The sequence below is a fragment of the Achroia grisella genome, unplaced genomic scaffold (genome assembly GCF_030625045.1).
Source record: "Achroia grisella isolate CSIRO2021 unplaced genomic scaffold, CSIRO_AGI_Agris_v1 utg567, whole genome shotgun sequence".
Taxonomy (NCBI): domain Eukaryota; kingdom Metazoa; phylum Arthropoda; class Insecta; order Lepidoptera; family Pyralidae; genus Achroia; species Achroia grisella.
This window is the reverse complement of record NW_026712947.1, coordinates 1,726,678-1,753,462: the sequence shown is the minus strand read 5'-3', so window position 1 is coordinate 1,753,462 and position 26,785 is coordinate 1,726,678. Positions and strand designations below refer to the sequence as shown.

The window sequence follows — 26,785 nt, the reverse complement described above, 5'->3', positions numbered from 1 at the left end:
TTTGCAGTACTGTAGACAAATCTCATCGAGAGGGAAATATTGCCCGACTGACAGATTGTCCTGGTGCCGCAAAATTAGGTGAGCCAACCCTATATAAAGTGGCATAGTACTAGGAAGATGTATGTATTGCATCATTACATAGTATAAAACAAACTCGCTGTCGCTGTCTGTCCCTACGTATGCTTAAATCTTTAAAACTACAAAACAGATTTTGAAGCTGTTTTTTTAATGGATAGAGTGATTCAAGAGGAAGTTTTATATGTATAATACATGGCCGTGGCATACCCGGTCGAAGTCGGGGCGAGTAGCTAGTTCAATAATAATTTAATTAAAGTGACTTCACTCTACACATTTAATTTGACGGTTCCCGCAATTTTTAAACATAGATAACCGTTCTCTAAATTGCACAGAGCACGTTATAATCATAGACTACAAATAGAATAGAATAGAATAGAAAATCATTTATTCAAATAAACTTAATTTAAGCACTTTTGAATAGTCAACATTTTTTTAAATCTACCGCTTATTCGGAAAGCTGTCTCATCACAAGAAGAATAAGCAAGAAACTTGTGTGTTGCTCTTTTAAACAATCCTTGTAAGTTCACATTTTACAAGTCGAAACGTGTGAATACAAACTACCAACAAGCACTAATTTTTGGGTCAAATATAAATATGCAATAAGATTAAATCAGTCGTAGTGATAAGAGCAGACCAGTCCCTACAAGCTGCACTCGTTTCACGAGTAAGACGGATAATAATTTAAGAATAGAAAATCATTTATTCAAATAAAGTTACACTGAAGCACTTTTGAATAGTCATCACATTTTTTTTCAATCTACCGCTCATTCGGAAAACTCCCAAATGTTACAAATAAAGTTGACCGAAGACAACAGCCACATATATTAATATATATTAACATGTATATTATATTTGATATAAAATATGGCATAAATAAATTGATGAATTTTATTATAGATATGAAATGTTTATTTTTTTTATTTAGGGAAAATATACAGTTATTTTGTTACATTAAATATTTTCTGTAATGTTTACTTAGTGTTTTGCGCCTAGATTTATGTATGTATGTATATTATTATTATTTTATTTATATGTATGAAGGTATCCGCAAAATACCAGCGTTGTGGCACCTCGTCAAAACATAGCGCGGAGACCTATCTGGTACTATCTAATTGGTATAAACCAATATGTATCTAAATGTCGTTTAACTAAAGTTAGTAATTCGTTTTATAGCTATTGCGTAAGGTTTTACAACAAAATACCAGAGTCTGTTATAAATCTGCCTGAAAATAGATTTAAATGTCATATAAAACACTTCCTTTGCAAAAAAGCTTACTATAAAATTGAAGAATTCTTTAACGACAATAATGATTTCATAGAAAAACTTAAAATCTATAGCACTGACAATATTATCTGATTACACTAATGATGAGTGCGTAGCGATTTCTATGTTGATTATCGCATGCCTCTTACTTGTTATACCTACTATAATTATTATATAAAAAAAACATGTATTCAAAAGAGCAACAAACAAGTTTCTTGCTCATTCGTCTTGTGATGAATCTACATTCCGAATGAGTGGTAGAATCAAAATATGACTATTCAAAAATGCTTGTAATGAGTTTATTTGAATAAAGATTTCTATTTCTATGTAATTCAAACTTTAAAAATTATATTTTTATTGTTATGTGTACCAAATAAACTCATTTTCTTTCATCGTTTAAAAAGTGGTCTGCGTGGGTACCTTAGTCTCACCTATTGCAGTTCCCAAGCAGCTTGTAAACTATATTTCGGTTATAGGATGCAGATTAGAGTATACGCAAATTTCTTGCTCATTCTTCTTGTGATGAGACAGATTTCCGAATGAGCTGTAGATTGAAAAAAATGTGAAGACTATTAAAAAGTACTTCAATGTAAGTTTATTTAAATAGATGATTTTCTATTCTATTGTTAGGGTTCACATGGATATTTTCGAGATATCTGATATTTTATATTAAAAGAAGGTAGTTTCATTATTACTCGGTATCGTTAAACTAGTTGCATATAACCCCCACTCATATCTTCTCTGTATAAAAGGGAGGGTTTTTGTAAGCCGCGGCATTCGGTCTTTGAGCACAGGATGTGCTGGTTGTATTTTAATTGTTAAAATGAATTGTGTTAGAGACATAGTTAAATTAATGTTATATAGTTGTTATTTTATTATAATACATACTTTTACTAGTACATAGAGTTGATATATATAACACTATGTATTAAGTTGTTGATCCTTTCAATTACTTAAAAAAATAGTATTTCACGAGTACAGCTGTTTTTTTTATAACTGTTGTAAACATAAATGTACGCCAACGATCAATTGGACGTTAATTACGCTATTAGATTTGATCAAAATGACATCGTAAATATTAAAATGTCATTTGGATGATTGATTTCTGCCGTTGACATTGTAGATGCTGTTTTTAGACATTAATTTATATTTATAGCCACGGTGGTGTAGTGGTTTAACACGCTTTACTTCCGATCGCAGGTTCGATTCCTCAAACGGTACCAACATTTGTATTTATGAGTATGATTATAAGTGTTTTCTGAATATATCTTTCATGAATATGATTGTTTGTATCGGTCTGGTTGATTTATGTATATATTTTTTTAATTAATAATAATGGAATGTTGCACTCACCTGCGCTTACAGTTTACGATAGTGGGGCACTAGTGGAGGATGATATGGTGAATATGAGGTCAGGTCAATTAGCCCATTAATCGATTCATCAGGAATTTGTCATGATGATTTCCAGGAAACCACGGGGAGGTCGAACTGATATAGTACACTGCCAGTAATGAGTTTATCATTCTACATTATTAACAATTCTCTTTCCATGAATATTATATTTACAAAATATATATATATGTAAGTATATCAGATACTAGCTGACTCCTAAACAATCAATACGTCAAAGGTTTTTTGAAGTTTAGTTACGCAATAACTTTCTGAACACATAACAGCTATCAGAAGTTTAGGCAGGAAAATAAAATTGCTGTTTTTACTATTTTCCATGCAATTTCTTCATATTTCATCACCGTTTAAACCTTCCCTGGACTTTCACGAATATTTCAAGACTAACATTAGCCAAATCGATTCAGCCGTTCTCGAGTTTTAGCGAGACTAAATCAGCAATTAATTTTTATATATATAGATGTAGTACCCATAACACAAGCTCTGCTTAGCATAGGACTAGATGAGTATATGGTGCTGTGTAGAGTCGAAATAGATATAGATAGATAATCCCGGTAGGAAAGGAGAGAAAAGAAGAGAAATGTAAGAATCTATATAATTATCATTACATAGTATAAAACAAAGTCGGTGTCGCTGTCTGTCCGTCCCCATGTATGCTTAAATCTTTCGGATTGATTCTAGAGGAAGGTTTATATGTATAATACATGTGCACACGGGCGAAGCCGGGGTAAGTAGCTAGTATATGTTACACGATAATTATTAAATTACGGGTTCTTTTATTGAGTTCAGTGGCAAGAACCCGTGATTTACTAATTATATATATATATATATATATATATATATATATATATATAACCGCGTCAAATTTAAACAGTAGTATTATACTAGCTACTCGCCCCGGCTTCGCATGGGTGTACATGTATTACATGCATAAACCTTCCTCCTGAATAACTCTATCTATTAAAAAAAACCTTAAAGCATAGATAGGGACGGACAGACAGGGACAGCGACTTTATACTATGTAATGATTATATTAAAGACTTAACTGTGCCTGCGACTTTGTTCCCGTGGATTTTAACTTTAGTTAAACGAAAGTTTTTCTTTTGAATGAAAAATTCTTTTGAATTATTCTAAAATAAACGTTTATACTATGTAACGATATGTTACACTACAAGATAGCCATAGACAAAAAAACCCGCTTTCATATAATAGTCATAAAATTAAGCAAATATGAAGTAACATTATTTATGGTATGTTGTGTTCACAATGAGAAAAATAAATAATAGCGGATTGAGTGGCGGCACGGCCCGCGGCCGTACATATTTTGGCAAAGTTTCTCTAACTTCATACATTTAGCGTTTATTTATGGCTAAAGATAACATCGTTGGAAGTATTTTGCGGAACAATTATTATATACCTGAGTAAAATTGCGACTTTGAAGTGGCAATGGGCAGGGCACATAGCTCGTAGGACAGATGGCGTTGGGGCAGTAAAGTCCTCGAGTGGCGACCACGGACCGGAAGACGCAGCGTGGGAAGGCCTCCAGCAAGGTGGACCGACGATCTGGTCAAGATCGCTGGAAGGCATTGGATGCGAGCAGCGCAGGACCAGCAGTGGACGTCTTCCGGGCTGCGATGATGATGATGATGAGTAAAATTACTACATACGGGTTTATTCAATCACATAATATGTATTTTAATCATATTGACATTTCTTCGGCACAGCCTGTTTATTAAAAAAATTAAATAACTGACCTGCGCAAATTCGTCTGCATTACACTTATATGTTGTTGACGACCTCGGTGGTCTAGCGGTCTAGCACACCGCTTTACGTCCGATGGTCGCGGGTTCGATTCCTCGCACGGCACAAACATTTGTATTCATGAGTATGATTGTTTGTATCAGTCTGGGTGTTTTCTATGTATAATATGTATGTATTTACGAAAAAAAAATACATTGTAGATGATTATTGACATTGTAGATGCTGTTTTTAGATATTTTTTTTATGTATGATAATGGAATGGTGCACCCGCCTGCACTAACGGTTTACGCTGGCGGGGCACCAGTGGAGGATGATAGGATGAATATGAGATCAGGTCAGTTAGCCCATCGTGAAAAATTCAGCAGGAATTTATCACGATGGTTTCCAGGGGGGACCGCATGGAGGTCAACCTGACATGGTACATTGCTAGTAATGGGGTCATGAGTCCACATTACTAACAATCCCTTTCCCCCCTGTTTTTAGATATTGAATTCACGAAAAAAAAATATCTATGTATTTGTATCAGTTGTCTAGTACCCATAACACAAGCTTTAGCTAGCTCAACTTGGGTTTAGATGGTGCTGTGTGAATTGTCCAGAGATTATGATTATTATTATTATTCATTACATAAAATTTAGATTTTTTTACATTAAAACCTATTTTTATTTGGTTTAGCCTAAAAGCCAGACGTCAGGTTGGCAACACCGGCTGTATTTCTTATTTCTGTTTATTTGTTTACCATCCAATTACGTAAAAATCTCAAATTACATAAAATTGAGATTATTTTTTACATTAAAACCGATTTTTATTTCGTTTAGCCTAAAAGCCAGGCGTCGCGTTGGCAACACCGGCTGTATTTCCCATGTCACTGTCCCTTTACCAAATGCTATTCATTTGTCAACGTTTATGTTAACACGTTTTGTTGTATTAACAAGGGAAAAAGGACGTTATTGTTATTAATAGAGGGAGGAAATTGCGTTATAACTGACTTGTTGGCCATGTGATATTGAGTAGGATTTCTTTAAGGAAGAACGAATAGTTGACTTTACAATTAAGTGGCTGTTCATATTAATATTTCCTTTTTTATCCATATACTAGCTGTGCCCGCGGTTTTATCAACGCAAAATTTTTATCCTATGTGTTACTCTGCTTGGGATGAATGAAAGAGAAAAACATATTACGCCGACCCAAGTTGAGCTAACTAAAGCTTGGGTTATAAGTACTAGATAACTGATACAAGTACATAGATTTTTTTCATAAATACATACATATTATACATAGAACACTCAGACAGATACAACCAATCATACTATGAATACAAATGTTTGTGCCGTGCAAGGAATCGAACCCGGGATCAGCGGAAGTAAAGCGGTGTGCTAGACCGCTATACCACCGAGGTCGCAGAATTCAGTGTGAAGAATTCTAGATTAGGTCGACTTGTAACTGATGACATTAGCTGCATGTGACACTTTTTCATACGCGAATCGTCTTTCACGCAGGACTTTGCAGGAAGGTTATTCCACAATGTGGCCCGTTTAAAATTTAATTGAACTTAATATTTCATCGAAATAATGCTAACTCCAGGCTCTATTATCATTATCATTACCATTACGAGAGTACTTGGAGTTAAATCGATAATGTCTGGTATGTTAAAGCGAGCCAGATTCAGTGATAGGAGTTCAATTAATTAATTCAATCTGGTATAATTAATTTAAACACTTCATCGACGTTATACATAATGTTGTTATATATAGTAATGTTGATACGGTGAGAAATTTTGTATGTATGTATACATATTTGCATAATATGTTACCGCTAAAAAGAATCCATTTATCGTATCTCCTCAGTTTCAAGACACTCTCCTTGATGTGAAGCCAAATCTCGAGGTCCTTGGCGTTGATATATCCAGTGAGGTTCAGTTTCGCGGTCATTTGGAGGACAAGGCTAAAATAGCCTCAAAAAAGCTTGGTGTGCTCAGTAGAGTGAGACGGTATTTCACGGCGGCCCATCGCTTGCAATTATATAAGGCGCAGATCCGGCCGCATATGGAATACTGTACTCATCTCTGGGCGGGAGCACCACAATACCAGCTACTTCCATTTGACCGCATTCAGAACCGAGCAGAATCATTGGTAATCAACGTCTATGTGACAGACTCGACCCATTGGCTTTGCGGCGAGATATTGCATCTCTGTGCATTTTCTACCGCATATATCACGGGGAGTGTTCTGAGGAATTGTTCGGATTAATACCAGCTGCCGAGTTTCAACACCGTACCACCCGCCAGAAACTGAAATACCATCCTGATCATCTGGATGAATGGCGGTCTTCCACAGTACGGTTTTCTAGAAACTTTTTGCCCCGCACAACCACATTGTGGAATCACCTTCCAGCAATGGCATTTCCGAACCGATACGATATTGAAACCTTCAAGAAAAGAGCTTATTCCTTTTTAAAAGGCCGACAACGTACTTGCAATTCCCCTGGTGTTGCGGGTGCTCATGGGCGGCGGTAATCACTTACCATCAGGTGAGCCGCATGCTCGTTTGTCCCGTGTTATATAAAAAAAAATGTGGGTATTTTTTCAAAAAAAGATGATAATGGAATGGTGCACCCGCCTGCGCTAACAGGGCATCAGTGGAGGATAAGATGGACATGAGCTCAGGTCAGTTAGGCCGTCATGGCAAATTAATAAGAATTGATCATGATTGTTTCCAAGGGGAATCGCGTGAAGGTCGACCTGACATGGTATATTGACAATGGGGCTACGATCCTCATTACTTACAATCCCCTACTCCCTTACGTACATACATGTCGTAGCAGATGCAGTTTTGTAGGCTTTTAGAATAGTTATGTTAGGTACTCTGACGTCACTTGCGTTATTCTCGACCAACATGGTCAAGAATATCTCAATTGTTTAACTCGTAGGTTATTAAAATGAAACAAACTTAATGTAAGCACGTTTGAATAGTTACTGTATTTGTGATTCTACCACTCATTCGGAACGCAGATTCATCACAAGAAGAATGAGCAAGAAACTTGTGTGTTGCTCTTTTAATTAACTATTATTATTTCTAAGCAGACATGACTTACAAAGTCATGTGAGCCAGGTACAAACCTGGCTCCACGGTGACTCAGTCACTCTGTAACATGGTAACTCAGTAACTGCTCACCTCAACCGTGTTCGAGTACAAGAAGACTTTGCTTATCCCCTCCAAGAGGGCGCTAGTGCGCTGACCAATCAGAGCGAATGCTCATGTACTCGCTTACAGTTTAACAACTCTTTAAGATTATAGATTTCGTAATTACCTACTTGCTTGAGAATTATAATAAGTCGAGCTTGTTATAATTCTCTAAAATACTATTAAGAATGATAGTTATTAAATTGCATGTTTTTGTTATTATAATTAGGGTTTATGTTAACGATGTTGCCAGTCAATTGACTGCCCTAATTTCTGTAATAAATTATGGCAGACAATTGAGTGCCTTATTATTCGATCTTAAATTATTAATTCAAATTAATCATAATGGTTTCTATAAATATTAATTCTACAATTACATTTCACAGTAATAGCAAATATAATTGTAATTAAAACTCTTATTTTCAAAGATTTTGGGACAGTACAATTCCCGAATCATGCCAGCGCCGATATACATATTTACTGACTTTGTATTATATTATTGTGAACGTGGATGGAAGGAAAGGGAGAGGATCACGAATTAAGATGAATTGAATATTTTATTTTTTTATTTTATTTATAAGTATTACATATATATCATTTATTTTTACAATTATCGCCAAACTGCTTTGCAGTTTGTTGGCGAATAAGGACTCATTTTTACTTATACGTAATTTACAATTTAACTATAATATATAAATTATACTAATGCATTTTTTCGAGTAACCATCTTTTCAATTTATATTTAAATATTTCTTTACTTGAACAATCGTTTTCGTTATAAATATTATTAAATATTCGTGGAGTAATGTACCTTCTTGTTCTCTGACCATAATAGTTGCATACCATCGGTTCAATATACATATTTATAGTTGTTTGTCTCATATTATACTCAGTATCATCGATGATATGCATAAAAAAGTAACTCAGATATGACGGTTGATAGAGATCAATGGAAGAATATATCATACTGCGACGACTCCCAAAAATAGATTCAAGAAATGGCATAACAGTTCAAGAGTTCTTAAATATAAGTTTCTTTGAAAGATATTTCTATTCTAATTTATTCTATTCGTCTAGTCGTTTAGCACACTTACTTCCGATGGTCGCGGGTTCGATTCCTCCCACGATGCAAATATTTTTATTCATAACTATGATTATTTGTATTAAGATGTGTGGTTTCTGTATATATTGTGTATATACTTACAGAAGAAAATAAGTATTTAGTGTCAGTTGTATAGTACCCACAACACAAGCTGTGCTTACCTTGGGAGTAGATGCCACTATTTGAACTGTCCAGGGTTATTATTTAATACTATCTTTTTAATATTATAAACGAAAGTTTGTGAGAATGGATGTATGTTTGTTACTCTTTCACGCAAAAACTACTAAATGGATTTTGATGAAACTTTACAGTAACATAGCTTATACATCAGAATATCATATAGACTATAAATTGAAAAGCGAGTGAAACCGCGGGCACAGCTATTTATTGATTATTCAGAATTTTGCCAGACGAAGTCACGATATTTGTTCAGGTAAACTATAATATGAAACATTATAAGTAGGAGCAAACAGTCATTACACCCCAAGTAGGGGGTGCCATCAGGGAAATCGTTGTAAAGCACTCACAAATCGCCGTCTCTCAAGACTTTATCTCGGGCAAAAGTTTTAATGCCGCCATCAAACCGAGAGGACGGTTAGCTGATATTATACATGTTTTATGCATATTTTAATAAAGAAAAATGATTCCGGGGTTTATTTGTACTTCAGCGGTAAAGTTTGTTTAAATGTCTTGAGCGGGTACCTCTCTCATAACTGTTTCAGCCAGCCACAGAGCCGCATTTTTATAATCTGTGTATGTTCAAAATCTACCCGGTATCATCGTAAGCACAGATTATTATATTAGAGTCCGTTAGTTTGTGTTCCCGCGCTTTGCCTTCCCCTCCCTCACCTAGTACTGAACTGACTGTACGGCGGCTATGACGCGCGCGCGCATTGTGTTGTGAATTAAAATAAATTAGAACTGTGAAACCTACTGTGAAAGTGTGTGAAAGCTAGCGAAGATACCTTCGAGACCCTGAAACCCAAGAAATCCGCAGAACCATACATGCACGTGACAAACATAGTAAATTCCCTAACATTTTGGTAGCAGAGAGTAGTTTCCCAAACAGTGTAATTACAGGGTTTCTAGACTGACTAATCTGCTCTAATAACTATGAATTGAGGTGAAAGGGGATTGTTAGTAATGTAGACTGATGATCTTATTGCTAGCAGTACCATGTCAGGTTGACCTCCAAGCGATTCCCCCTGGAAACCATCGTGATAAATTCTTGGTGTATTGGCACGATGGACTAACTGACCTGACCTTATGCTCATCCTATCATCCTCTACTGGTGCCCCACCAGTGTAAACCGTTAGGGCAGGCGGGTGTACCATTCCATTATCATCTATAAAAAAACTATGATTGATTTATTCTTATAATGTATTGAATATTTTGACCCTACTACTAACTACCATTTGATCATAAAAATGTAAACTGACAATAACATTTTTTAAACGAGCAACACGCAAGTTTCTTGCTCGTTCTTCATGTGAAGATACAGCTTTCCGAATGAGCGGTAGATTGAGAAAAATGTGATGACTATTTAAAAGTGCTTCAATGTAAGTTTATCTGAATAAATGATTTTCTGTACTATTGTTTTTTTTAATAGAGTTTTTTAGAATTTTGTAAGTTACCACGCTAGTTCTTTTGGGTACCTTTGTAGTCGCAATTAGACCTTTACATTTATATACGAATTCAAATTAGCCGATAAAAATAGCAGTCTGTAGTAGCAGATATAAAAGGCTCTTTGTACGTATTTGAAATTTTCCCTACGGCAATAAATAAATATAATATCTCTGGGAAATATTACTGAATGATTTTATATCCTTATAATATAATTGTATTTATATACTAACATTATATATTGCTAGAGAACATTGAGGACTTGTGGTTTAATACTCCGACTTGGTCTTAAAGAATCAAAGTTCGAATCTAGACGACACCAAAAAAAACATGGTATGCTATCCATTTATGATTGACCCTACAACTCAACAGAAAGTTACTTTCGCATTTATAATATTAGTAAGGACTTTATAAAATATAAAACGAAATATCTCCTTTGTAAAGTATACCTACATTATATCCTGAGGATATAAAAACCATCGCTCCTAAGAATTTCCTTCAATTTTTGTCCCTCACGGGTCTAGGTAGCAAAGTTTGAAAAAGGGCGAGCACAATAAATCTATACAGGTCGCAGTGTTACAAGTCTTAACACCTAACAATAACCCAAACCTTAAAATAAAAAAAATGGATTTTATATGTATGTTAGTTTAGTAAACTGCCTGAAATAAATAAATATATATAAATTATTCTTTGTTCACAGATATAGGGAAGCAATTTACTCAGCAGCCAACAAATACGACAGCGAGCATCGGCCAGCCGGTTGTGTTTACCTGTAATATTAGTTCAGGACCCTCTGCCATGATTACCTGGATGAAAAATGAAGAACTTCTTCCTGATAACATTAGCAGAAGGTAAAAATTTTATATTTGATCATCAGATCTTACCATTACAAGTCAAGACGATTCTTTTGCCTCTTAAATAAATATTCATATCCTACAGTTTCAGAAGAGCCTCCTCGCGTGTATTATATATGGGTTGAACTATCTGCTCAAATTTTCTCAGGAGTCTACACTATGGAGGTTTACTAGGTTTCCTTAGGGTCGGCAATGCCCATGTGACAGCCCTGCTGTTTCAAGTGTCTATAGGTTACAGTAACCGTTTACTATCAGATGGGCCTTATGCTTGTTTGCCACCATAATTGTATAGCTTGTATAGCGTAAAGCTGTAGTTTGCCCAAAATCAAGCTGTATACTATATACTGAGTATTTTTGAAAGCTCGAACCCTGTCTATAACTGAATCATTATCATCAAAAAACTGAATCATTATCATCAAAAAACCTGTTAAAATTTTTAATTAAAATAAATTAATCATCTGGAAGCGAATTTTTTTTTTTTATGCTTTTCTTTTTCCATTTATTTTATTCAGTGAAACTGAGTTCATTACAATTTTTCTATTAAAGACTTTTAGTTTTTAGATATTTGCAACTTGCAGAACCGGCCACGCGTTGCTGTGGCTAAGGTTCTTGAATAAAATAGTATTGCGGCTATAAACTGAGATGTAGGCTATCCTATCTTTCAAGTTGGATTAAATTGTACACAATGTGCAAATCAAATTTGCAATCAGTGAAGTAGTTTAGGAGTCCATCGCGGACAAAGAACGTGACACGTAATTTTTATATACAAATATTTCATATATTCTTTATTGCACTTAAATATATTTTAGGTATGTTAATTAGAAATAATGTTAACAAAGAAGGATCTCTAGTCAACCCAATACAGCATGGCATATGAAAATGTGCAAATTATAACTATTACAAATAATGTACAAATAATAAAAATTTCTAACTATACTAAAGTTGCAGCTTTCAGTTAACTTTTACAGATTTACCGGACGGAAATGAGAAAGAATAACGAATTATAGAAAGAATAAGGACTAACTTTTACTTAAAAAAGGGGATAAAATCACTAGTATCAGTCAGAATGAATACATAAGACTAAAGGTCTTATATTTTGAAATTCTCTTACATCTGGATCCACCGGCCGGATTTAAAATCTTTTTACATTTAGTTACAATGCTTGATAAAGGTTAAAAGCTATTTAACATTACGCTACAGTATACCTTACCTTTTACAGGACAGAAGAAATATTTACATTTCTTTTAAAAAATATTTTCTGATAGCGTGCACGAGCAATATGACACTGATGATATACTGCTCGAAACCCTACAGCGTCCGCCATTTCTTCTAATTTAGACTGTGGGTGAAACCGCAGGGCGCATTTAGTTTAAAATTATGACAAATTAATAACCCTGGACAATTCACACATCCTCATCCAGTCATAAGCTAATCAGTACTTGCGTTATGGGTACTAGACAACTGATAGAAATATTTATATACTTGTTTTTGTATATAGAAAACACACAGACCGATACAACAATCATACTCATGAATACAAATGTTTGTACCGTGTGCTGAATCGAACCTGTGACCATTAGAGGTAAGGTGTGCTAAACCATTAGACCACCGATGCCGTTAATATTATACTCATTGCAATGATATAATTTTTCTTTCTTACAGATCACTGTTTCTTCCAAATCAATTACTAATCACAGATGTGACTGAAGAAGATGAAGGTGTATACAGGTAATTATATAATAATTAGTTTTAAATATAATTAAAACTATTTCAAATTAAATTACTATAAAATCTAGACACGCGGCAGCGTGTCAAAGCCGAGTTTCAAGTAAACTCGCAAGCAGCACCGTGTGTATATTTACACGAACCATTTGGAGCCACTTTTGACCCCCTCATTATAATAACAGAATTTGTAATAGATCTCCCTGAAAAAGAGGACTGGTCTGTTCGGGTTACGAACACTGATTAGACTATTTGTTTTTGCAATAGCATATGCTGTTGGTCACTCTATTCTCCCAAATTTGAATTTAAAAATGAACCTATATTATTGTAAACATGTATAACATTTATTTGAAAAGAATACGAGCTGAGTTTCTTGTCAGTTCTCATCTCGAAATCATTCCGAACTGACGGTAGATTTGATATATCATAAATGTCTGTAATAGACCTATATGAATAAAGATGTTATGAATTGAATTAAATTGAAAAAAAAAGATATTTCGAATTGATTTATTATATCACTAGCTACGCCCCGGCGTCGCCCGTATGTACATGTATTATATATATATAAACTTCCTCTTGAATCTCTCTATCTATTAATATGACCTCAAAATCCGTTGCGTAGTTTTAAAGATTTAAGCATACATAGGAACGTATAGACAGCAACAGCGACTTTGTTTTATACTATGTAATGATGATGATTATTCTAGTGGTTACTCTATTATCTCTAATTGAATTTAAAAATAAATATGTTTTTCTGTAATTATGTACAAGCTTTTTTGAAAAGAATACGAGCTAAGTTTCTTGTCAGTTCTTCTCATCTCGAAATCATTCCGAACTGACGGTGGATTTAACATATCATAAGTATGTAATAGACCTACATGAATAAAGATATTTCGATTTGATTTCTTGATTCGTTTCCTATTTCATCCCCAGATGCCTGGCAACCAACCCGTTGCTAAACAAAACTCGTACCAGCCGTCCAGCCTGGTTACGAGTTGAGAACATAAGGTCTCCCCTGGCAGCGTCATTTTTGCCAGTACACTATGAGAGCAATATTGTGGTAACTCGAGGGAGCACCATTGTACTGCCTTGCCCTGTACTCGGGTGGCCAAGACCTAAGGTTTGTAAGCCTACAGTTTTCATTTATTTATTTAGACTAGTGGTCGCTCAGTGGAAATTCGGTCATAATTATTTTAACACAATGTAAGACTAAAAATAATTTTAATCTATTCTCAATTTGACCACAGACTTTAACAATAAACAAAAGAGTATATAAGCGTGTGTGTGTATGACACACACTAGTGTGTGTAATGTTTTTTTTAATGATTTGATGTATTTTTAATGCATGTTTTTTTTTAATATTAGGATTCTGCTCTTCTCTATATAAACTGCTAGCTACTCGCCCCGGCTTTGCCCGGATGTACATACATTATACATATAAACGTTTCTCTTGAATCGCTCTATCTATTAAAAAACCGCTTCAAAATCTGTTGCGGAGTTTTAAAGATTTAAACATACATAGGGACAGACAGACAGCGACCGCGATTTTTTTTTATACTGTGTAATGATAAGTGTGCGAAATTGCATTTGAAAATCTAGCTAATTCATAATTTGTTTCAGATCAACTGGCTGAAAGGTGTTCAGACTATGTTAGAATCTAACACTCAGGTTTTGGTACTGAGAGACATCGAGAGACGACACGAAGGAAAATATAAATGTATAGTTGAAGGCACCGATTTGGAAAAGGTTTGTGTTATACCACAGATAATATAATATTACATAGTTATACTAACTATTATACTAGTGTAATCTGCAAACGTTTTATTCCCATATAAATGAAAGTAACGCTGTAAAAATAACTATTATACTAGCTGTATCTGTAATCTGCAAACGTTTTATTCCTATATAAATGAAAGTATCGCTATAAAAAATAGGGGTTTATTTACTTACTAGCTACTCGCCCCGGTTTCATCCAAATGTACATGTATTATATATATAAACCTTCCTCTTGAATCACTCAATCTATTAAAAAAAACCGCTTCAAAATCCGTTGCGTAGTTTTAAAGATTTAAGCATACACAGGGACGGACAGACAGGGATAGCGACTTTGTTTTATACTAAAAAAGGTACTACTAAATAAAAGTAGCGTAAGTTATCCCTTATTACTTCAGCTATCTGCCGAAAAAGGTCCCGTGAAAATCGGTCCTGCCTTTTCATAGATTAGCCAGAACAAACAGACAGATAGACAAAAATTGTAAAAAATATTTTGGTGTACGTACCGTATTTATATTCATATGCATATAGTAAAAAACGATTATTTCAATATTACAAACAGACACTCCAATTTTATTTATATGTATAGATGTATAGATAAATTTGTGTGTAAATAAATAAAAAAAAAGAACTATTGACCAATTTGCATTACTTTTGCAGATATTCAACATTATAGTTGGTGAAGCGGTGAATATCACCATCCCCCCTACCCCTAAAGAGGTGGTACGGGCCACCACAGTGAGGTTCAACTGCACAACGACGGGACATCCTAAACCTACAATTACTTGGTTCAGAGACGGCAAACCCTTACTAATGGGTGGAAGAGTAAGTAATAATTTTATAGATTTTAATAGGTAGGGAAAAAAATCTAAATATATATAACTCAAAGGTGACTGACATAATGATCTATCAACGCACAGCCCAAACCACTGGACGGATCGGGCTGATATTTGGCATGCAGGTAGATGTTATGACGTAGGCATCCGCTAAGAAAGGATTTTGATTAATTCTACCCCCAAGGGGATGAAATAGGGGATGAAAGTTTGTATGAAACTTTGTCAATTTTAAACCGATCGGGCTGAGACTTTGCATGCATAAAGCTACTATGACGAAGGCATCCCCTAAGAAAGGATTTTGATAAATTCCATCTCTAAGGGGATAAAATAGGGGATAAAAATTTGTATAAATCTTCTTAGATTTTGTAAGCCCTAATTTTTTTAAAAACTACAAACTACAACTAATTAATAATAATACATCTACGCAAGCGAAGCCGCGGGCAAAAGTTAGCTAGTTGTAATATAAAATGACGTTCATAAACGGCTAAAATGTCCTACATGAATAAATGATTTTTGAATTTGAATTCTTACTAATATTATAAATACGAAAGTAACTCTATCTGTCTGTTTCGGTTTCACATCAAAACTACGGAACCGATTTAAACGAAATTTGATAAACAGATAGTCTAGATCCTGAGAAAGGATATAGGTTACTTTTTAATGCAAAAAAAGGGTTGTATGGAGATGAAAAGTTTGTACAGAAGTATTTTTTTTTATGGATGATAATGGAATGGTGCACCCGCCTGCGCTAACGGTTTACGCTGGCGGGGCACCAGTGGAGTATGATGAGATGAGTATAAGGTCAAGTCAGTTAGCACATCGTGACAAATTCACCAGGAATTTATCACGATGATTTCCAGGGGGAACCGCGTGGAGGTCAACCTGACTTTGCCCATTTCCCTATGTATAGACGTATTGTCATTTTTAAAACTAAAAGTTTGTAATTTATTTTTTAGGCTATTGTTTGAATGTAAATAAAGAAATAGGAATGAAGGAAGCAAGGACGTAGGTATGAAGATAATATTTAAAATAAAGTATTACATATAAATGTGGTTGGTTGTAAGAGTAGAGGAAGGCCGAAAAAGACCTGACAAATATAAACAATCATACTAATGAATACAAATGTTTGTACCATGCGAGGAATCGAACCTGCGACCATTGGACGTAAAGCGGCGTGCTAAACTATTTTTAAAATCACTAGTATCCTGACGACTTAGGCGTAATACCGGTTAGTCAGGGAGAGAAACACCTCAATGCCTACAATATTCACAATTACCTATCTCCTATTTGTTTTTATAATAATATAAACACTTCAACTTTTTCGCTCCAAAACTCCCGCTGCTTACGTTCAAACATCCGTCATCCACTTGTCAATGTCACATAGATTACTTTGGCTCTGGCCTCTGACGTTCCGTTTCAGGTTACATGATTATTGACTTTACCATTTTTAATTAATGGTGCGTCACACGATAGTTAACACTATTTAAAACATTGTTTCAGTATAATCAACGACTGTCACCGAAGGATAACCGCGTGGAGTTGGTAGTCGGTGGCGTTACTTCGGATGACGCTGGTAATTTTTTTTTTTTTGTAAAAGTTATGCTAAAATTCAAAGACTGGTCTGGACTGGTCTTGGACTGGTCTCGCCAGCACTAGCGCAGGCGGGTGCATCATTACATTATCATTGCTCAAAAAATATATTTTTTATTTATTTATTTATTTAAACTCTTTATTGCACCAGACAAAGAAAACACACAAAATGATATAATACATAAACTGATACAAAAGGCGGTCTTATCGCTAAGCAATCTCTTCCAGACTACCAGTAGAGAAAGTAACATTAAGATAAGAAAATAGTAGGTGGTGCACGTAATGAACATAAATATACATTTGTACATAAATATATCTATTAATATATATAATAAAATATAAACATACGTAAACATACATATACTTAATAATGCACATATCTTCAGAAAATATGAAGGGAACTATGAGAAAGAGGACAATATGAACTTAAAGGGAAAGAAAGTGGGATTTGACAGAGACTTTGAAACTAGCAAGAGACTGAATGCTCCGAATGCAAGGGGGGAGTGCGTTCCATAACCTGACAGCCTGGACAGAAAAGGATTTAGAATAGAAGGAAGTGGAATGAGAGGGATATCTGAGAAGGAGGTTGTTAACATTACGCGACGGATAGCTACTGTTCTCACTGAGAAATGTGAAACTGTCTTTTAGATAATCAGGAGTGTGGGGGTTAAAGAGAATGCTGTAAAGGAGTGAAAGGATGTGTAAGTTGCGACGAAGACGGATAGGGAGCCACTTGAGTTGAGTACGATAATGGGAAATATGATCATATTTGCGCAGACCAAATATGAAACGTATACATAAATTTTGAAGTCGCTCAAGTTTATTTAGTTGCTCTTCAGTGAGATCTAAATAGCAGGAGTCTGCGTAATCGAGGATAGGAAGAAGTAAGGAGTGAGCAAGTGCAATTTTGGTTTCAAAAGGGAGAAAGTTACGCAATCTGTTTAAGCTACCTGCTGCCGCAAACATTTTTTTGCTGACCTCGGAGATTTGATGAGACCAAGACAAAGTACAGTCAAAAACAACGCCAAGATTTTTTACAGATTTCTTGTATTCAATAAGGACCCCATCAAAGACTACAGGTGGAAGGTCATTCCAAGATATTATATAATATATTTTACGGAAATGTTGTTTTAGTTAACGTTTGCGTCTATATATAGTCTGTCTGTGTATAGTCTATATATAGACTAGCTGACCCCCCAAATGTTGTTTTGTCATATAAATTAAAACCGCTATTCAATAATAGAAGGTGATAGAGGGGTTAAATTTGGGGTTGTATATATTTTTCTATCCTAAATAATAATAAAATGAAAATCAAATATTATATCGAAAAACTAAAAAAAGTATATTTAGCGGTGGATATCCCTTACCACTTAGGGGTATGATAGTAGCCGATTCTCAGATCTACTGAATATGCATATAAAATTTCATAAAAATCGATTTAGCCGTTTCGGAGAAGTATGGTAACTAACATTGTGACACGATAATTTTATATACAAGACTAGCTGTCACGGCAAACGTTGTTTTGCCATATAAATTAATAACGCTATAAAAAAAATAGGGGTTGATGATAGAAGGTTGAAAATTTAGGATTGTATGTATTTTTGTATGTTGTATCATAAAAAATTTTGTCTAAAAAATAAAAAATTAGGGGTGGACTACCCCTAACATTTAGGGGGATGAAAAATAGATGTTGGCCGATTCTCAGACCTACTCAATACGCTCACAAAATTTCATGAGAATCGGTCAAGCCGTTTCGGAGGAGTATGGGAACGAAAACTGTGACATGAGAATATTATATATAAGTTAAGGGCAGCTCGTTTGTACGCACTTGGGTACAAATAATCACAAATAGTTGTTTTTCTGTGTAGGGATTTACCAATGCTTCGCGAGCAATGCGGTGTCGGCAGCGTCGATGTGGGCGGCGCTGCGAGTGACGGGAGAGGGCGCGCCCGCCCCCGGGGCCCCGCGCTGCTGGCCCGTCGGGGCCCGCCACGTGCTCGTGCGCTGGGCCCGCCCCGACGTGTTCTCCGTGGTCGCGTACACCGTGCAGACTACCGACTCAGGTACGGGCGACCACCCCGCCGGGCCCGCCACGTGCTCGTGAGTAGGGCCCGGCCCCACTTGTACACCGTGCAGACCACCGACTCAGGTACAGGCCCTTATGAGGCCTGATGGGGGTCGAGCCCAGGTGTGTGACATCAGTACAGTAAATCAGAGAGCAGGGGATCGTGCAAAAACAATATCTATGCTGCAAATCCTGATGATGATGGTGATGATGATGATGATGATGATGATGATGACGATGATGCTGATGATGATGATGATGATGCTGATGCTGATGCTAAAAATCCATTATATCTTTAGGGCATAAGCCTCTTCTCATATGAGATTGAATACTAATAAAAATATATGAAAATAATTTAAACTATTACATTAACTATTGTTTTTTTATGTTTTTGGAATGGCAAATATGCTAACGGCAAGTGGTAACCATCACCTGTATACACTACAGACATCACGTTATCATGTGACAACCGTGATATTACTGATGCGATACCATTCCCGGGTACTAAGACATCATGACTCTTATGTGATTTCAATTGTACTGTAATTGTTTATAGCGGGCACTTCTTTACATAATTTGTTTGTTTCAGCCGGCACGTCATCTTCACCGGGCCAGCCGCATACTAACACCAAGGAGGAAATAACTGTTCCCAAAGCACTCACCCCGTACACTTTTCAGGTATGTTAAATATTTAGTAATATTACTAGTATTAACCTATTATTTAATTCAATTCATGATGATGGAGTAGTGCACCCGCCTGCGCTATCAGTTTACGCTGGTGGGGCACCAGTAGAGGATGATAAGATTATCATGATAAATTCACCACGAATTTATCGTGATAGTTTCCAGGGGGGAGCGTGGAGGTCACATCCATAATTTGAAATCATATCCAGAAATGAGTCTGTATTTTTATAAACATGTGCAAGGTCATTTAAAAATAATAAGAGCTTAGTCTCTGGTCAGTTCTTGGCTTCAAAGCACTCCAAACTGACTGTAGATTTGACATATCATAAGAGTCTGTAATAGTAATAATAATAATAATAACCTACGTTAATAAATATATTTTGAAATCGAGTCCATTTGAATATGTTTTTGGCTCGAAAGCATTCCAAACTGATGGTAGAATTGACACATCATAAGAGTCTGTAATAAATATAATCGATTAAAATTTGATTTGAATGGTATATGGTACATTGCCAACAATGAGGTGATCAATCCACATTATAACAATCCCTTGTCCCTCTGCTATGCTAATATTAAAAAGAGGTTAAGTTTGTGAGGTTGTAAGGGTAATATCTGGATTTCCTGAACCGATTCTGAAAATTCTTTTACTGTTGGATAGCTATAGATAGGTTATACACTGTATAACATTACGCTAGCACAAAAAGAAGCGGAGCTGCATTGAAAAATGTTGCAAAAACTATGAAAATGCAGACGAGGTTGCGTGTATTAGCTAGCATATCTCGCAAACTCACAAACTTTACCTCTTTATAATATTACTACAGATAAATTATTTGAATATATATTTATCTATTGACCATACAGTAGTGCGTAAACGTTAAAAACGTCCTTAAGTTTGTGACAGTTCCTTAAACAGAATATAACAAAAAATACAATTTAAACAAAATGGATAATTTAATAATACAAATCAACAGTATGTCAGAAGACTATGAATCGCCGTGGAGGTACTGTGAAATATTCACACAAATAAACAAACTACCAATATTACATGATGTTCGCTAAGTCAATAATAGGATTCTCTGAAAATCTGTAAAACTTTACATAATCTCATTTTTGTAGTCGGACTAAATTTAGAATTAAGACATATTGTTTTAGAAAATTTTAGTCCGAAGTGTGATGAGGGTGTGTGGGATTCTTATCAACTAAAAACCATGCGGTGTACCTACAAGCGTCATTGCCGGAGTCGTGAGCTCTCCGGCAGCGTTGGGCCGCCCTATCGATTGTGTAGGGCTGGGCCTATCACGTTGTTAGGGCGACCTATCTCGCCCTACTAAGATAGAGCGGGCCATTAGTTAAAAGTAAGAGGTTTAGTTACGTAATGATTTTTTTTGTGAATGATAATGGAATGGTGCACCCGTCTACGCTAACGGTTTACGCTGGCGGGGCACCAGTGGAGGATGATAAGATGAACACGAGGTCAGGTCAGTTAGCCCATTGTGACAAATTCACCAAGAATTTAACACGATGGTTTCCAGAGGGAACCGCGTTGAGGTCGACCTGACTGCTAGCAATGTACCATACATTGCTAACAATGAGGTTATCAATCCACATTACTAACAATGCCCTTCCTCCCTGACGTAATGATTGTGTGCAGGTGCGTGCTGTAATTCAGACATCATCGAAGAGGACCATAGCGAGTGACATGTCTGAGGGTGTCATCTGCCAAGGACAAGGAGGTACATGTTTTATATGTTATAAAAATTACTTACGGTTCACCGGATGGAAAATGGGAGCCATCGCGTATATGTGCCTAAAAAAATTAAACGAATTATTGCATGAATTAATATACACGTAACATTTAACTACCAATAAACATATTTAGGGTTATTACGAGGTTTAATAATACACTTACCGATAGATCTTATATTTCAGGGTTTAATAAAGTTAAAATTAAAAATATTTATTGACTCACCGATACATTCAGTGTCACTAACCACTTTGGCTAAGAAGATATCGCAAGAAATGAAACGGTTACTTTTTTGTGTTATATTTTTAAACGGTCTTTTATTTTACCTTGCCTTTCAGTTCCAATCTATATGTCACGGCCTAATGACGACAAAGTCTTAATATCTTGGAGGGAATTCGCCGAGGAGTCACCTGGTGTTGTGCAGTGGATTCTCCAATACAAAGCTTCGAACAACAGCAGAGAAGAGAACATCACTTTAGATGGTGTCATCACCAGCTACACTTTGGACGGTAATTGAAATCCTACATTTTAGGTACATAACTTCGACGGTATAGAGGAAATTGGATTCAGTTCTGGTGATATATTATATTGTTCAGTTACTGATATGATAATGATGACGTTGATGATGATGGTGGTGATGACGATGATAATTGTGGTGGTGATGATGTTGATGATAATCATTATCATAATGAATGTTTTATATATATGTATATTTCTATATGTCTTATCAGTGTTCCAGTAATTTGAGCAGCGTGTACTGATATAAGTCTTAAATATTTTAACATGTTTGGTTGTAGTTCCTAAATCTGAGTCAATCCTGGTGCGAGTGCTGGGTTCCCGTTCGCTGGAGTGGTTGGTGCAGGACTTGACGCTGGTGCCGTGGTCGACCACAGACAACCTGGACCGTGGGTGAGGTTCCGTTGATCTCCAAATAACATTATATATGATAGAACGGTTTGAAACAAGGTGGGACGAAATTACTTATGGTATATTATTGTAAATTTAACTATTATTGTTGTAAACATGTACAACATTTATTTGAAAATAATACGAGCTGAGTTTCTTGTCAGTTCTTCTCATCTCGAAATCATTCCGAACTGACGGTAGATTTGACATCTCATAAGGGAATAGTCCTACATGAATAAAAATATTTTGAATTTTCAGTAACGAAAATTGTGGCGATGATTTTGAAGAATATTTTTGGAATAATTTCTATCAAATTTCCAGTGGGATGGCATCCGTGGTACCTGAAGCTTTGAAGGCAACTCACATTGGTACCCAAGAGTTCACGGTCACTTGGCGTTGTGAGAGTACAGTGCAAGTATATGGCTACAGGATCTGTGTGACCAACGACGATGACTTTAAGAGATGTGTTGAAACGTAAGTAAATTTCAACACATTTTGTTTTTTTTTATACCACTTAGGTGGCAAACAAGCATACGGCCCATCTGATGGTAAACGGTTACCGTAGCCTATGGACGCCTGAAACACCAGGGGTGTCACATACGCGTTGCCGACCCTTAAGAAACCTTAATATAGCCTTCTTGAAAACCCCCATGCTGTAGTCTCTCGAGAAAACCTCGGCAGGTAGTTCATTCCACAATCTAAGTATACGCGGGAGGAAGCTCCTCTGAAACCGCACTGTCCGAGACCACTTAGGTTCCAGCGTGTGAGGATGAATTCCCTGTCGATGGCGAGCGGTGCGATGGTAAAAGGTAGCCGTATGCATCATGTCAAACAATTCATCAGAACACAGTCCGTTGTATATTCGGTAGAACACACAAAGCGATGCGAAGTCTCGCCTCAAGCTAAGTGGTTCGATACCGTTAGAGACATTGGGATATAAAAAACATTACTTAAAATAATATTCCTGGATCTACACACAACGCCATATTATTAGTCCCAAGCTAAGCAGATTTTGTATATTTTATTTGTAAACACTCAGACTCATGAACACAAATATTTGTGCCGTGTGAGAAATCGAACCCGCAATAATAATATACCTGGATAACACACAACGCCGTTTAGTCCCGAGCTAAGAAGATATCCCTGAACAACTCACACAGCGCCATCTAGTCCGAAGCTAAGCAGAGCTCATGTTATGAGTACTACACAACTAATAGAATATCTAGATTCCTTTTTTATTTCAAAATTTTCGCACACTATAAAAAGATCGTATAGGTACTAGTCCCAAGGTAAGCAGATTTTGTGATATGGATACTAGACTACTGATATAAATACATATAGTACATAATATACATAGAAAACACCCATAAAATATCCTGCATGCTGTCTTATTCGTTCTCTTTGTCTATTTACATGCTCAATCGGGAATTTTGACGTGAAAGCCGATTCTCTCGTTTAAGAGTGCACGTGTAAAATCAACTATAAATTAGGTGCGACAAAGGTCTACAGACGACTTTATCGAAAGTGTCCATTTGGTCAAAACGTAAGGGAATAAATGTTTTTTTCTTTTATTTTACTAGCGACCGTGAATGGGTGACGTTCATGAATTTGAAGCCAGCGACGGAGTATGAAGTCACAGTGAAGGCTAGGGCGGCAGGGGCTGCAGGAGAACTGTCCACCAGCCTACCACTGCATGTCACCACACAGCCGCTGGGTAAGCCAAATAGTTATGTACAGGTTGAACCCTACACTTGGTTGATAATGATTAAGTGATAATGTTGATGCTGCTTGTGGGGACTGGTCTGCTCGGGTTACGGACACTGATTAGACTATTTGCTTTTGCAATAGCATATGCTCGTACTCACTCTATTCTCCCAAATTTGAATTTTAAAATGAATCTGTGTTATTGTAAACATGTATAACATTTATTTGAAAAGAATACGAGCTGAGTTTCTTGTCAGTTCTTCTCATAGTTATTTTTAAACTTTCTTGTTTAAAATACATTACTAGCTGTTCCGGCAAACTTTGTTTTGGCATATAAATTAATAACGCTATAAAAAAAAATAGGATGGTATGTATTTTTGTATGTTGTATCGTAAAAAAATAGAAACTAAACATTTTGTCTAAAAATAAAAAAAAATTTGGGGTGGACTACCCCTAATATTTAGGGGGATGAAAAATAGATGTTGGCCGATTCTCAGACCTATCAAGACCGTTTCGGAGGAGTATGGGAACGAAAACTGTGACACGAGAATCTTATATATAAGATTTATATTATTAACCGGGTCTTAACACGAACGTGGTCTGGTGTTTTGAGTAGTCATGCTCACTAAAATGTCCAGACTTGTGGCGGCGTGGTGGGCCGGGTCATTGGGCTCCCTAAAATATGGTCGATCGCAGTGGTGGCTAGCTCATCCGTCATACTCGTGAACGGGTGCTGCTTGTGTGGTCTGGTCTACTCTTATCACTACGACTGATTTAATCTTATCGTATTTTTATATTTGAGCCTAAATAAATTAGTGCTGGTTGGTACTTTGTATTCACACGTTTCGACTTGTAAAATGTGGACTTACAAGGATTGTTTAAAAGAGCAACACACAAGTTTCCTGCTTATTCTTCTTGTGATGAGACAGCGATCCGAATAAAGGGTAGTTTAAAAAAAAAATTGTTGTCAAAAGTGCTTAAATTAAGTTTTGAATAAATGATTTTCTATTCCATTCTATTCGCATTGTGGACGGCTCGTTTTTAGGAAAAGAAAATACTAATAGAAAAGCTGAATAGAAAAAATATGTTTATTGCAAAAATTTCTAAATATCTAATTTGACACAAAAAAAATACGACATTCTCTCTTTTTAAAATATTGACATAAAAAGAATTGTACATAAAACCTCAACATACTCCGCCCCTTGCGACTATATCGCAAGACAGACAAACAAAATAAATTTCACACTACTTCTAAAATCACAAACATAAAATAACCTATAAGTTTAGGCGGTGAGGTATTTTTACGACACGACCAGTGCGTGTAATTGGATGTAACGACTCGCACATTTTATCAGTCTCGACACAATGTGTATTGCTCTTAGTATCCGTAAAATCTCCTGAACTAACTTCTAATGCATACAATCGTTGAACAGGCCTCATACGATCACCCATAGCCGTTTTAACTTTAGCTACTCTACAACTACCATCAGGACCTGGATAAATCTCTACAATTAAACCTAGTGGCCAATGTAGACGTTTGGTATTATCACAACCCACCAAAACTACATCACCGACTTTATGTACCTGATTCCGTTGTTTCTGTTCTCTTTGAATCAAAAGTGACAAGTATTCATTCCGAAACCGTTGCTTTAAGTCACAGCTTAACTTTTTTAAATATCGCCAACGAGACGTCAAAATATTGCCATCTATGTGACTCAAATCATTGGTTTCACCTTCCTCCACATCTACCTTCAGAAACATTGCGGGTGTCAAAGTTCTCAAATTCTCTGAACTTTCCTTTATATAAGTCAATGGTCTCGAATTAACTATACTCTCAACTTCACACAAAATCGTAGCGAGTTCACAATAACTAAGTGACGCCTTTCCAAGCATTCTACGTAAAATTTCTTTGACAGTTCTCACCATTCTCTCCCAGAACCCTCCCCACCACGGCGCAGAGGGTGGCGAAAATCGCCATTCAATTTTTTGAGTGAGGGATAAAGAAGAAACTTCCTGCCAATTCATCTGATTCATAATATTCGCAGTGCCTCTAAAATTAGTCCCATTGTCGCTATAAATTATTCTAACTTTTCCCCTTCGTGCTAAAAAACGTCTTAATGCTAAAAGGAAATCTTCAGTTGATAATGAAGTGCACAGCTCTAGATGCACAGCTCTATATGTTGCACACGTAAAAAGAGCAATCCAGCACTTTTCCCCTGACTTCAGTAATAATGGTCCCGCAAAATCTGTACCTGTTACTTCAAACGGAGAACCACATGTTATTCTATTAATAGGAAGTGGAGCTGGTGGTGTATATCCAGCTTTCGCAGAATAACGTTTGCAAATAACACATTCTCGTATAATTTTCTTCGCAATTCTTCTGATTCCTACAATCCAATAATTTTCGCGAAGAATACTTATTAATGTTTGAGAACCACAATGCAAATTTGTTACGTGTGTCTCAATGACAAGTCTCATAACAATCACATT

General features: G+C 36.0%; 1 protein-coding gene across 1 annotated transcript in view; it reads left to right on the top strand.

The window, feature by feature from the left end:
- LOC131848642 (protogenin-like) overlaps positions 1-26,785 on the top strand; it is a 206,717-nt gene that overhangs the window by 161,841 nt on the left and 18,091 nt on the right. The window contains exons 4-16 of the mRNA XM_059198564.1: positions 11,118-11,268; positions 12,934-12,999; positions 13,927-14,113; positions 14,614-14,739; positions 15,427-15,591; positions 17,103-17,175; positions 19,061-19,255; positions 19,847-19,935; positions 21,593-21,674; positions 22,024-22,194; positions 22,483-22,594; positions 22,913-23,065; positions 24,172-24,305. Of these exons, the coding sequence (XP_059054547.1) occupies positions 11,118-11,268; positions 12,934-12,999; positions 13,927-14,113; positions 14,614-14,739; positions 15,427-15,591; positions 17,103-17,175; positions 19,061-19,255; positions 19,847-19,935; positions 21,593-21,674; positions 22,024-22,194; positions 22,483-22,594; positions 22,913-23,065; positions 24,172-24,305 (1,704 nt within the window). The remainder of the gene's footprint in view (positions 1-11,117; positions 11,269-12,933; positions 13,000-13,926; positions 14,114-14,613; positions 14,740-15,426; positions 15,592-17,102; positions 17,176-19,060; positions 19,256-19,846; positions 19,936-21,592; positions 21,675-22,023; positions 22,195-22,482; positions 22,595-22,912; positions 23,066-24,171; positions 24,306-26,785) is intronic.